Here is a 13,112-nt window from a genome sequence, read left to right as displayed (position 1 = left end):
CGGTTGGGGATGACAGTGAGGTTGAGAGGGAGGAGGAGAGGGAGGTGGTTTGTTTGGGTGCGGAGAGTAAAGAGGAAAAGGATGGAGAGAGGAGATTTAACGAGATGAGTGAGTGGATTGTTGTATGTGTGTGTATATGTGAGTGGGTGAGTGGATTGTTGTATGTGTGTGTATATGTGAGTGGGTGAGTAAATTGTTGTGTGTGTGTGTATATGTGAGTGAGTGAGTGGTGGACTGGGGGTAATTTGGAGGGTGTGATATGATTAACCAAGATGCGCAGTGCTACTTAGATGGAGATGGGAGGTAGATTTGCGGGAATGATTGAATACTATTTGGTTGGGAAGATCTCGACTGTCGTTTTACTGTTTCGTTTCTCATTGAGGGGGGAGAGAGGAGTTGGGGAGAAGTGAAGGGAAGTACTGGTATGACGGGATAGATTTGGTGATGAGATGAGAGAGAAGTAAAGGGGTTCACGGCTTGTAAGGGGATATCTTGTGAGCGCAGTATGGTATGGTATGGTATGCTAACGGTATCCCAGGAGGAGAGCAGACGGACTAGCTGACAAATGAGTAGTAGTTACAAGTTACACGACAAAGAGACTTTGCGCCAAGAGAAAAAGAAGATGTGTGAGGGGGAGAAGTGAGAAGAGAAAAGTATGGAATGATAGATTACTCTCCGTAGAGGTTACGGGGACCGCATTCGTATTTCAATATCGCATTTCGATATCAAGATGACGAAAATGAAGCTGTGTCTGTTTCTGTGTATAACTGGATTGGAATCGATGATGAGGAGAGATACATGACGATTGAAGGTTGGAGATTGCAGATTTTGTCAGGGACGCGGTGAGATATCTGGTTTGGGCATTTTCACCATCATCTATAACAAAATCAAAAACTACGGATACCGAAATCAACATACATCTATCTCAGCTTCATCCCGCGTTTGAATGATATTCAAATTTACAAATATACAATACCCGTGGTTGAAACCACATCCACATCATTTGCATCAGCGTTGATGTTGAAAAACGAGCAATATCTGATTCTCTTCCTAGCAGCTGACCTTGAAGAAACTAGGAAACAAAGAAATAGAAGTCCATGTTTACCTTGATTTCTAGTCGCCGAGCTGGAGAGATAGTGAAGTCAAAATCTATTTCCTGCTTTTTGCGGAATCTTGATCTTGGATTAGGGCGAGGAAGGGCGAAAGAACAAGAGGTGATTACTGATATTTTGTTTATTTCATGAATGCAATGGATGAGGTTGCTGGAATGAGGTCGAGATGCATTTAAGTGATTTGCATTGGCAAAAAAGATGTATCTGCCGCACCTTGATTTGATGGGTAAAGATATACCAAGAGATTTGAACTCTCCCACAGCTACGGAGCAGTTGCCAGTGACATTCATATGCCAAGTCACAACACACATGATAGATATCAAGCGCGAAAAGATCGATATGCAACAAGAGATGAGATGAAATGGATAGAGGAATCGTGTTCTAGCGTCAGGAACTGCTGTCATTCTTGTCAGTAGCGGGGGCGGAACAAAGAAGCGTGATGCGCGTGGTTAGAGGGTGGAGTAGACGAGGGTTAGTAGTGGAGTTTACCGTCTCTTAGTTTGGGGAGGGAAGGAAATAGGTATGTTCCGGCTATTTTGGGAGATGTAGATGATATTTTCTTTGTGAGTGAGAATGGGATGAGGAGTAGATTGTGGAATTTTCCGTTGGGTTTATGTTTTTCCAGATCGTAGTTTGCGAACTGCAATCGTGAATTGCGCAATCTGCAAATGCTCTAGATGATCAAGAGGCGAAATGCATATCTTCACCAGATACCTACACATATCGTGACGAATAATACCTAGGTCCGGTCAAGTGTCTAGTTGGGCAATCAATACGGCGTGGATTAGATACATACATGTTGTACATCTAGGTATCTATGTCTTTGTCCATTTCCATGTTTGCGAATCCGCGGTCAATTCAGATATGCAACAAAACTTTTTCACAACTCCTGGTTCTTTGTTTTGGAAATGCTGGGAGACCAATTAGATTGATGGTCAAGAAAAAGTCACTGGATATCATGGGGATCCCATGTTTGCGAATCCGCGGAAATTTCAGATATGCAACAAAATCAATTTCTGGGCTTGTGATTCTTTGTGTCGGAATGGGGGACGGGCCAATTAGATTAGTGGTAAGAAGAAGGCACTGGGTTGAGATGAAAATTGGATAAAGAAAAGGTAGGGAGTTTATCGGGAGAACGAGGTGGAGTACGCGCAAGTGGTATATTTGGAGTTTGGTAGGAAGATTGGCGATGCGAGGAGATCTGGATAGTGGAATTTGCAGGAGTCGTCCAGGTTGGTATATTCCGAGCATGGATGGATGGATAAAGAGAGATGTTCTGGTAAATATTAGCTACTGTAGTGATCAATGGCGATACGAGAGTTCTAGATGGTACGCGGAATTCTCTTGGGTTGTACTACATGTGTTATATATACTTTACATTGCAGATGTTTTTGCATGAGATTTTTGGGGTATTTTCAATTTGACTCGGTTATAAAAGTTTGGCGCAACCTGTGTGTATGTACTACTAATCTTTGTTAAAACCTCAGGTCTTAATACGTGAAAATTGGTCGTTCTGCTGACGATAGTAAAGTAGCACGAGATTGTTACCCCTTTCCCCATATTAATATTACCGAGCCCAACTAACGGTTACCCCAATCACAATAATCTGTCTCATCATGACCTAGCATCAAACCGCCATCCCAAACTTTATACTGATATTCCCCATCCCACTAAACAAGTCCATCCTTCACTCCATAATCCTATTGATCCCTCCATTAGGAAATAACACCAAATCTCCCTTTGTGAGAATTAAAATCCATCAACAAGTAATCTACCCACCGAAAAACAACTCTTTATCCCTATTCCCTACACTTGCCAAGAAAATCCTCATGTATCATTTACAATATACTACACCTAGTACTCAACTTGCCAAGCTCCCATCCTCCCATCACAGCATCACAACATCACAACCTGGACTTGTAGGTCGAAGCTGGAATGAGATATTGAAGCCACCACTGAAAATCCGAAATCAACCGCACATCAAACTGCTAAACTTAAGCAAGAAATCACTATCCTATCCCAAGATCAGAAATTCCCACCAAATTACCTCCCCTTGAAACCAAAATCCAACCTAAACCAGGGCGGTACGCCAAAAACCAAAGAGAGAAAATGCCACGCAGTCCTGCCGGCTACGAAGAAATACGCCCGGGGAAAAAGGGGTTTAATACCTATAATGAGAGTGATAAGAGTGAGACTCATATGCCAATAAAAAGAGGAGAGACGAGTCGAACCCCACTGCGAAATCGTGGATGGGTGCAGATACTTATCGTTGCGTTTTTGTCTCTGATTTTTTTTGGGATGGGGACAGCAGTTGGAAGGAAGTTTCCGAGGGGGGAGAGGAAGTGGGGGATGTTGGGTAAGTTTTTTCAGTTTTGTAATGATGGCTGAGCTTGGGTTTTGCTGTTGGTTAAGTGTGGGAATTGAATGAGTGGATGAGAAGACTGGAGTTTAGAGACTGAAAATTTGCTAATGATGAGAGATATAGCACCTCCAGGATCGATAAAAGAAACTTGGTATCCTAATACTACGTTCTCCATGAAACCGACGCCGGAATCGGAAGCCGCTTGGGGATCTTTAATGCCAGGTTGGTTTCTATATACATGTTTTATCAGCATTCGTTTGAATTATACTAATAACTTTGTAGTGGGCAGAGGATTTATATATCGACCTGAGATAGCACCAATTGTAAAAAGTGTCTCGGTATTCCATCAACTACATTGTCTGGTACTTTCTCCTTCCCTTTTACTCCTTCTCTGTTCCTCTCTTTTCTACCTCTATTCCAGTCGCATATCTAGATTGACACTTCTTTAGCACGGCCTCCGTACCTCCTACTACGATCTACACTATCAACTTGCGCGCGCAGCCGGGGGACCCATCGATCCATTTCTTGAGCAAAAGGCCGCGCATACGCATATAGAGACTGCGCATCAAAAACATTGTTTTGATTATTTGCGACGTGCGATAATGTGTGCAGCGGATACGAATTTGGAATATGTTGATCCAGTTACGGATGATACAACGGGGTGGGGGAGTGAGAGGGTTTGTAGGAGTTTCGAGGATGTAAAGGGATGGGCGGAGAAGTGGGCTAATGGAACAGGTGGAGGGATTGCTTAAGTTGTGGGGTGAATGGATGATGGAGAAGAGGGAATGTAAGAGCAGGGCCTTATAGGGTTTCTGAAATTTATAGAACCATTGTTGTAATGATGGGCATCGGAAAATGCTAAAGATTAAGCGCAATTGGTGACGGGCAATCGCACTTCTATAAATTACCTAGAACAACCCCAGAATAGATGAACGGATACAACAGTAGTTATGCATACGATTAGAGTCTAGATCTCAAACTGGAGATTTATTTTTCCGTGTCCATCTTTGAGTTATCGGAGGCACTTGTCCCCAAGCCAGCAAGGATAAAAGAAAATATACTCAGAAGTCTCGTCATCCATATCGAACAGTATGAAACTTCTTACTATCCATTCTTGCTTATTGACTTTGAAGAGTGGCCACAAGTCCAAGTGAAAAGAAAAGCTTGATGGGGGATCTCACAAGTATTAAGGCGGCATATTATAACCTTTGGGGAAACCGTTGTAGCAGAATTAAGTTTGATGAGGATGCGATAGCAATGGCGAAGAATACTGAGTATGGGCTATCATCAGCCGTGTTTACTCAATATCTGCAAAAAGATTTCGCCATTGCAAACCAATTAGAGTCTGGGCAAGCTTCATATTAGATCCCCACCCTGGTGAGATGATTGCTAATAAAGTTGAACTGTAGAGATGGAAGGCATAAAGATAAGTCATCAAGGTAGATTCAGTACTACTCTCGGCATGGAGGAATTTCTAGTCGTATAAACAGTGGCTTGGGGCGATTGAGACTCCAGAGGTCGGTGGATAATATTGAGACGATGATTAAAGGTATCAACTTCTGGCGCAATGATGTCGCATAACAAGAAGCACACTCGGTTTAGCATCCGTAACCACAGCTCTCAATAATCATCTGGTGATCTATCCACCCATCTTCCTAAGGTTCTCAAGAAGCGTTAAGGAGGAAGGTGGTGTAAGAAGAAGGGAGACCAATTGATGTGATACACATGCAAGTTCGTCTAATGTAGCTCGATGTGCATTCATTCCATCGTTTCATAACACGTCAGAATGATTCTCACACATTAGATTGTCAATATATGAAATATGGGGCGAAATAAGGCTGAAAGGCTGATGAGGTTTATGTAAATAAAATAATACATACGTCTGACATGTGCCGGAGGAACCGAAATTTAGTAGCGACGATCATGTCTCAAGTTCCCCACGTGACCATAAAGTTACCGTTCTTTCCATTTGCATTAGCCACTTTCACTGCATTTAATATTCATGTGTTGCCGAATGCCGTTCAAGTCGAGCAACATTGGTTCATTTTGGTTCGTTTGCATATACACCTTTGTGTCTATCTCCAAACTGGTACTAGGTATGGAGACTCCATGTGCATTATCTGGAAGTCTGTGCCGTATATTTGCTGGACAGATATCACTTGTAACATTGTCTCATATGTTTCAAAGTAGTCGGGTTGGTCTAGCCTGCAATATGAATACGATGGATGATACGACGATATCCTTCTCTTCATTCTTCCATAAACTCCGAACATTCTAATACGAGTTGTCTCTTTATTATAATCTTATTCTGACTTTGGGAACAAGAGGAAGTCCGCACTTTCTCCCAAATGCACAACCACCCCTCCCCTCTCAGCCCCGTACCTTTCTCAGCCACAATAGCCTTGTTTTAAAATAGCATCTTACCCCTGTCGCTTCCAAACCTTACCGTTTGTAGTATAAGTGCAACTGAAGCTCGTGTAAGGAATTGGTTACAGAAGCCATTTCAAAAAGTCAACCGCAATCTTTGATATTCAAGAAAAACAGAATAATTCAAAGTATACGACGTAATCGAGGAACACGGAATCTAAGGTCTTCCAGACTGCCAACGAATTGAAAGAAAAGCGATACGATCCTAGCGATTATGATAACGACTTGAAGATTAAAACGATCCGCTCCACGCGTTGGTCCCTGGGGAAATCTTGCGAACTACTACGTTGCGATTGCGATTACAGATTTTTGCAACGGCACACTCGAAAATATATACGGATAATTGGCTGGCTTTCTGAACACGGAGATTAGGCACAATGCCTCCAAATAACACCAATGGTTCCAATAATTTATCGAGCCCTCCTCAATCGATACCTTTACGAGATCTAACACGGCCACCTGATTCTGCAGATTTGGGAGATGGATCGCGGCGGCACACACGAGGGAGGAGTCTTTTGGCAGGGGGAGGTCTTCGTCCGACGGGAAGTCTAAATGCTGGTACTGGGTATGAAAGGCTAGGGGATTCTTCTCCCAGTCCAGGAGGGAGACCGGATCGAACAGGTAGCTCAGCGATACCTCTGACACTACAGTCTACGATTGGGGAAAGGCACGAAAATGAAATAGAAACCCCTACATCGCTTGTGGGAAACCCTGCAGATTTTCAAGCAGCAATGGGATTCGCTGGTCTAAATGTACCGGATATCAGTTTATCTCATGCTCCGCGAGAAAGGTCCATGTCTTTTGGATCTCAGCACTCTCTCACACCTTATGCGCACTCTTATGGGGACATGGGAGATAACGACAATTCATATTTTCCCTCCGATTCTGACCAGATACCTTTGACGGATTCGAACCATCTGCAGCCCATGGGTGGGACACAACCCACTACTCCAGATGGGCAGCGACATGATAGGTCTAGCTTTCAATCTATCAATTTCAACTCACCAAGTTCAAACTACAGAGGGTCTAGACTAGGTGATGATCTTCCTAATGCGGAAGCAGGTTACTCATCATATGGTACAAGGTCAAGGTCGCAAAGTTATGGAGCTAACCTGTCACCCAGTGGACGCAGATCTAGATCTCCATCTACTGTGGGGGCTCTATCCAGAGCTGGGTCGATGATGAGGGCTATGTCGCAACGTGTGGTTAATCTGAGTGGTGAAGCCGAGGTCATCGAAGAAAGCGCTAGGAGACAAGCGCACAGTATTGAGGAACCATTTTTCCCTTCGCGGAGATCATACGAACCGAATGTCGAAGATACAGCTTACCGGCCGAATACGATGTTTCCTCCATTTGAGAAACCCCCGTCAAGGACTTTGGATGGACCTGGAACGGATCAATGGCAGGCACAGAATCCTCCTAACCCTCTCAGAGGAAAAACACTAGGAATCTTTTCACCGGAAAACAAGCTTCGGCTAAAACTTTGCGATTTTCTGGTTTATCCTATCACTGAACCAGCAATTCTCATATTGATTGTTATACAAACAATTCTCCTTGCGATAGATGCGGCTCCTTCTGTTTATACTCACCCTCGGCGCCCTGGATGGGGCTCTAAAACCGACTGGGCTTTACTGGGCCTCTTTATAATTTTCACGCTGGAAGTGATTGCACGTATTATTGTGTCCGGTTTCATTATTAATGCAGCCGAATACAGTACAATAGACCGGCAACGTGGAGCCAGGGCAGCAATCGTGGACAAGTACCGATCGATATTTGCACCTCAGCGAAAATCATCTGTCAGAAGAGCCCAAACATCATCTTCCGAGGAAACCACCAATACACAAATGCCTATCGTCAATACCTTCGCTCAAATGCAAGCAATGACCAGCACTGTCGAGCAAGCCCAGCGATTGCAACTAGCTAGGAGAGCTTTTCTCAGACATTCTTTCAATCGACTCGATTTCGTCGCAGTCGTATCTTACTGGGCAGCGTTTGCCATCAGTTTTCTTGGAGTAGAGCACGGCTATCATCTTTACCTATTTCGCATGTTAAGCTGTTTACGTATTCTTCGATTACTTGCCCTTACAAACGGTACTGCTGTAAGCCTTACGTTGCTCTCGCTTTCATGTGCACTTCTAACATAGCATCTAGATAATTCTTCGAAGTTTGAAAAAAGCGACTCCATTGCTACTCAATGTTTCCTTTCTTATTGGATTCTTCTGGCTGTTGTTTGCTATCATCGGTATACAAAGTTTCAAAGGAAGTCTTGATCGTCAATGCGTATGGATCGACCCTGACGACATCCAAAATGCGCAAAATACTGCATTCGTTAATAGCAACCAATACTGCGGAGGACAGTTTAACAAGGACAACTCGTCTCATGATCCCTGGATGAAATCAACCGATGTGAACAATCCTTTCTACCCTTTAGACTTTGGAGCCACTTCGTCCAAAGGTTACTTGTGCCCCGAGGGATCTTATTGTCTTCAACTGCCTCCTGATCAACTTCCTTTCAATGGAACTGTCAGTTTTGATAACATTGCACAGTCTTTGGAACTCGTGTTCGTTATTATGACAGGTAACACGTTTACAGATCTCATGTATTACACCACAGATTCAGACTATCTCGCCGCCGCAATCTTCTTCGCAGGAGGAATTGTTATTATGATGCTTTGGCTTATGAACTTGCTGATAGCCGTCATTACTTCATCTTTTCAGGTTATCAGAGGAGAAGGCAAAACAAGTGCATTCGCTGCCCATGCTGATGATGATCATCCCGATCCAAATGTAAACATGCCACGACAGGTGAGCAAGCTAAAACAGATGTACGATAAAACATATTGGCTCTGGATCGCTATTATTGTCTATGATCTCATAGCTCAAGCTTTCCGGAGTTCCGACATGACGGATTCTCGCTCAAGATTCATCGATCTTTCGGAGGTGGCGGTAACATTTTTGTTGTTAATCGACATCGGTTTGCGATTTGCCTCCGATTGGCGGGATTTCCACAAGCACAAGAGAAATTTATTTGACTTGGGACTTGCGATCATTACCACGGTGATTTTATTGCCACCCATTCGAAATTCAGGTCAACCTTATGCTTGGCTTACCGCATTCCAGATTCTCAGAATCTATCGGGTTGTCATGGGTGTCGAGATCACGCGATCCTTGATCATGTTGGTGTTGGGAAATGCAAGTGGTATTGGAAACCTTGTACTCTTCGTCTTTCTTATCACTTTCTTGGTTGCGATATTCGCAGTTCAGCTGTTTCGCGGCGAGATCCCCTCACATGATGACTCTGGAGAATATATACAAGTCAATTTCTCTACGATTTTCAATTCTTTCTTGGGTTTGTATCAAATTCTATCGAGCGAGAATTGGACCACACTTCTTTATAATGTTACCGGCATTGATAAGTCACGAAACACTGCTTGGATTGGTGCAGCATTCTTCATTGGATGGTTTATTCTCGCCAACTTTATTCTGGTGAATATGTTCATAGCTGTCATTCAAGAAAATTTCGATGTTTCAGAGGACGAAAAACGCATGCAACAAGTGAAGGCTTTCCTGACCAGGAAAGAGGTCGATACCTCTTCTAGCAATCTCGCATTATCGTCTATCGTTCGATTTGGTCGCTCCAAAGCGAAAAAAGACCCCCTCGATTATGGGCCGGCAACCATGGAGATGCTATTGAAAGATGCGGTTGTCAAGGACTTTCTCGATGATGAAATCGTTCCGGGACAGCACGAACACAATGCGGAAAATGCTGCTGCAGAGGCAGCTGGTGTAAAGCCTGGATACTTATCCTCCGTCTGGGGTAATTTCGTGTCTAAAATCTGGAACAGGGAACCAAATCCCTTTTATTCCAACATATCGTTTTCTCTCAAGACCGATGACTCTAAAGGTACCCGGGCAATGGCAAAAGAAGCTGTCTCAGCCTCATCTCAGCGCAAGAAAGCACAGCGTGAATACTTGGCAAAACACCCATCTTACAATAATGCCTTATTCATTTTTAAACCTAATAGCCCTATCAGAAGGCTTTGTCAAAGATGCGTAGGGCCTGGGCGTGGAAGCGAACGTTTTGATGGTGTTGAGCCTGATTTGACCATTTGGTATGGCTTTTCGGCATTCCTGTACCTCTGCATTGTCGCAATGGTCTTGTTGGCATGTATAACCACACCTCTGTACCAAAGAGAATACTTCATAGCCAATCCTGAGAAATCAACCGGTAATAATTGGTTCGTCTTTTGCGATTTCATCTTTGGGATCATTTTCACCGTCGAAGCTCTCATAAAAGTCATTGCAGATGGGTTCTTCTGGACTCCAAACGCATACTATAGAAGTACATGGGGTTTCATCGATGGTCTAGTGCTTATTACCTTGTGGATCAATGTCATCACTTCATTGATGGACGATGGAGCAATTGCACGAGCAGTTGGAGCTTTCAAAGCCTTGCGAGCTCTCCGATTGCTCAATGTCAGTGATAGTGCAAGAAATACATTCCACTCTGTGATTCTTGTCGGTGGATTTAAAGTTCTTTCGGTACGGAATCTGTTTCCATGTTGTTTAATGCTTCTGCTAACATGCTAATAGGCGGCCTTCGTTTCCATGTCCCTCTTAATTCCTTTTGCAATTTATGGGGTAAACCTTTTCAACGGCCAGTTGGAGGCGTGCAATGATGGCGACATCACTAATTTGACCGATTGTTCTGGTGAATTCTACAATCAGCCGTTTAGTGGTGATTGGAACATTGTTTCACCTAGACAAGTTGGAAATCCCTGGTACGATTTCGATAATTTCGGAGGCTCCTTATTCATCCTTTTTCAAATCGTATCCCAAGAAGGTTGGGTCGACGTAATGTTTCAGTCAATGTCCATTACTGGCCGTGGTCTTAATCCGGGTGATCCTACATCGCGCGAGTTCAATGCAGTCTTCTTCGTCCTTTTCAACCTTCTTGCCACGGTCTTCATCCTTACTTTGTTCATCTCTGTGTTCATGCGAAATTACACGGAACAAACGGGAATCGCATTTTTGACATCTGATCAGAGATCTTGGGTGGAGTTGCGTAAACTTTTAAGGCAGGTTTCTCCATCTAAACGGCCTTCCCAGAAAGATCCACGTTGGTGGAAAGACTGGTGTTACAAGAGAGCCACTCGAAAGCATGGAAAGTGGCATTCAGCTATGACCTTAACTCTTGTCTTCCATCTCATCCTATTGTTAGTGGAATTTTACCCCGAGCCACTATGGTGGGATAGAACTAGAGATTATATATTCTTGGCTTGCACAGTTTTCTACATTCTCAACATTTTTGTTCGTATAACTGGTCTGAGCTGGGCTCGATTTAAACGAAGTTCATGGGATGTTTTCTCGATTCTTGCAGTCTTCGGTACACTGGTCACGACAATCCTCCTTCTCACCAACTTCAAATCTCAAGTTTATGTTCAACTACACAAGTTATTTCTTGTTTCTATCGTTCTACTCTTGATTCCCCGAAATGATGCTCTGGATCAGCTATTCAAAACTGCAGCTGCTAGTTTGACAGCCATTGGAAATTTGTTGGCAACTTGGTTTGTCCTGTTTATGGTCTTTGCTATCGCTATGACTCAAACCTTTGGACTCACTCGATTTGGTGAACAAGAAACCGACAATCTCAACATGCGAACAGTACCGAAAACGCTTCTAATGCTATTTCGTATGTCCTGTGGAGAGGGTTGGAATCAAATCATGGAAGACTATGCGACTATCACACCTCCATTCTGTACTCAAGGTGCCGATTTCTTTGATAGCGACTGCGGAAGCCCTACATGGGCTCGAGTATTATTCATTTCGTGGAACATTGTGAGCATGTATATCTTCACTAGTTTATTTGTGTCGCTCATCTACGAGAGTTTCAGTTATGTCTTCCAACGATCCAATGGCTTATCTAAAGTTAGTCGTGATGAGATCAGACGCTTCAAAGAGGCTTGGGCTACGTTAGATCCGGATGGTACAGGATTTATCGAAAAGGAACATTTCCCAAGACTTCTGGGTGAACTCTCTGGTGTCTTTGAGATGCGTGTATATTCACATGAAGATTCGGTTCGCAGAATTCTCGAAGATATACAAACGGAACCAAGCAGTGGTAGAATGAATTCTATTTCAAGCCCCAGCGCTTCTAATGGTATTGATTTGAAGAGATTGAATGAAAGAATTTCTCAAATTGATGCCGGTAGAGTCAGAAGAGACAGAGCGAGATTTAATCTTTTCTATGAAGAGGTTTTAGTCTCGGCAGATCCTGATCGGGGTATTTCTTTTACGACAGTATTGATGGTTTTAGCTCACTATAATGTTATCAGTGACAATAAGAGCTTGAAGTAAGTTATTTGGGTGATTTTTGGTACTTAGCTAATGATTGATATAGACTTGAAGAATTTTTACGTCGCCGCGCACGTCTTCAAAGAGTGGAAGAAGAAGTCCGAAGACGAATTGTGGTTGGATTCTTCGATACTATGTAAGTTTTTGAAATTTCTATTCGTGCATATGTTTTAATTTACTAACAAGCATAGGTACTGGTCCCGAAGATTCCGCAAACACATGGAAAGGAAAAGGTCTGGCCGAATGACGGATATTCCTCAATTGGGCCCCGAAGTTTACGTCGACGACGAAGATTCATCTACCCAGAAACATAAATCAACTGCTTCAGGAAGCGGAGCTTTACTTTCACCAACAGATATTACGGATTCGAGAAATTCGTTTATTACCCATGGACTTGATGGGGCACCACTTAGACAGAGAAGAGGAACGGATGCGGATATTGGACTGGGTTTGAATACTTCGTTCCCTTCAGTAAGCTCTGCAGTGAGTCCAACTTTGAGTCCGCTGAAAGCGCATGGACCGCGTGGATCGACATTTTCGTTTGAAGGGGTGGGTGTAGGAGCTGGTGATGGGAGTGCAATTAATAGCACGGCAAGCAGTAGAAGGAATAGTGCGGTATCTGCGGAGAACGTCTTGGAAGTGTTGGATAATTCAGCATGGGGAGAGAGTATCAGGAGGAGTTTCACTACAAGGAGAAGTAGTAAGGGTGGGAATTAGGGGTTGAGAGGAGTGTTTATGTATTATTGAGGAGAAGGAGAATACATACACTGTAAAGGATTATGTATGGAGTTGCGGGCTTAAGCGAATCAAAAGGAAAACAGAAGGGTCTAAATGAGTTAGGCATTGGATATATAGGT

General features: G+C 43.4%; 2 protein-coding genes across 2 annotated transcripts; both read left to right on the top strand.

Annotated features, from left to right (window-relative positions):
- Window positions 1-3,584: 3,584 nt before the first annotated feature.
- EAE98_002089 (uncharacterized protein) lies at window positions 3,585-4,226 on the top strand (the record flags this gene model as incomplete). Its single annotated transcript, XM_038949708.1, has 3 exons — window positions 3,585-3,696; window positions 3,757-3,836; window positions 3,924-4,226. 3 exons carry the CDS (start codon window positions 3,585-3,587, stop codon window positions 4,224-4,226), a joined length of 495 nt encoding a protein of 164 aa, XP_038813447.1.
- A 2,052-nt stretch (window positions 4,227-6,278) lies between these two features.
- Window positions 6,279-12,972, top strand: EAE98_002088 (uncharacterized protein; the record flags this gene model as incomplete). The annotated part of the gene is made up of 5 exons (XM_038949707.1): window positions 6,279-8,000; window positions 8,053-10,443; window positions 10,495-12,254; window positions 12,302-12,391; window positions 12,447-12,972. 5 exons carry the CDS (start codon window positions 6,279-6,281, stop codon window positions 12,970-12,972), a joined length of 6,489 nt encoding a protein of 2,162 aa, XP_038813446.1.
- Window positions 12,973-13,112: the final 140 nt, after the last annotated feature.

The sequence above is a fragment of the Botrytis deweyae genome (assembly GCF_014898535.1).
Source record: "Botrytis deweyae strain B1 chromosome Unknown BDEW_004, whole genome shotgun sequence".
Taxonomy (NCBI): Eukaryota; Fungi; Ascomycota; class Leotiomycetes; order Helotiales; family Sclerotiniaceae; genus Botrytis; species Botrytis deweyae.
Note: the sequence above shows the minus strand (reverse complement) of the source record. Positions and strands in the feature narration are given on the sequence as shown.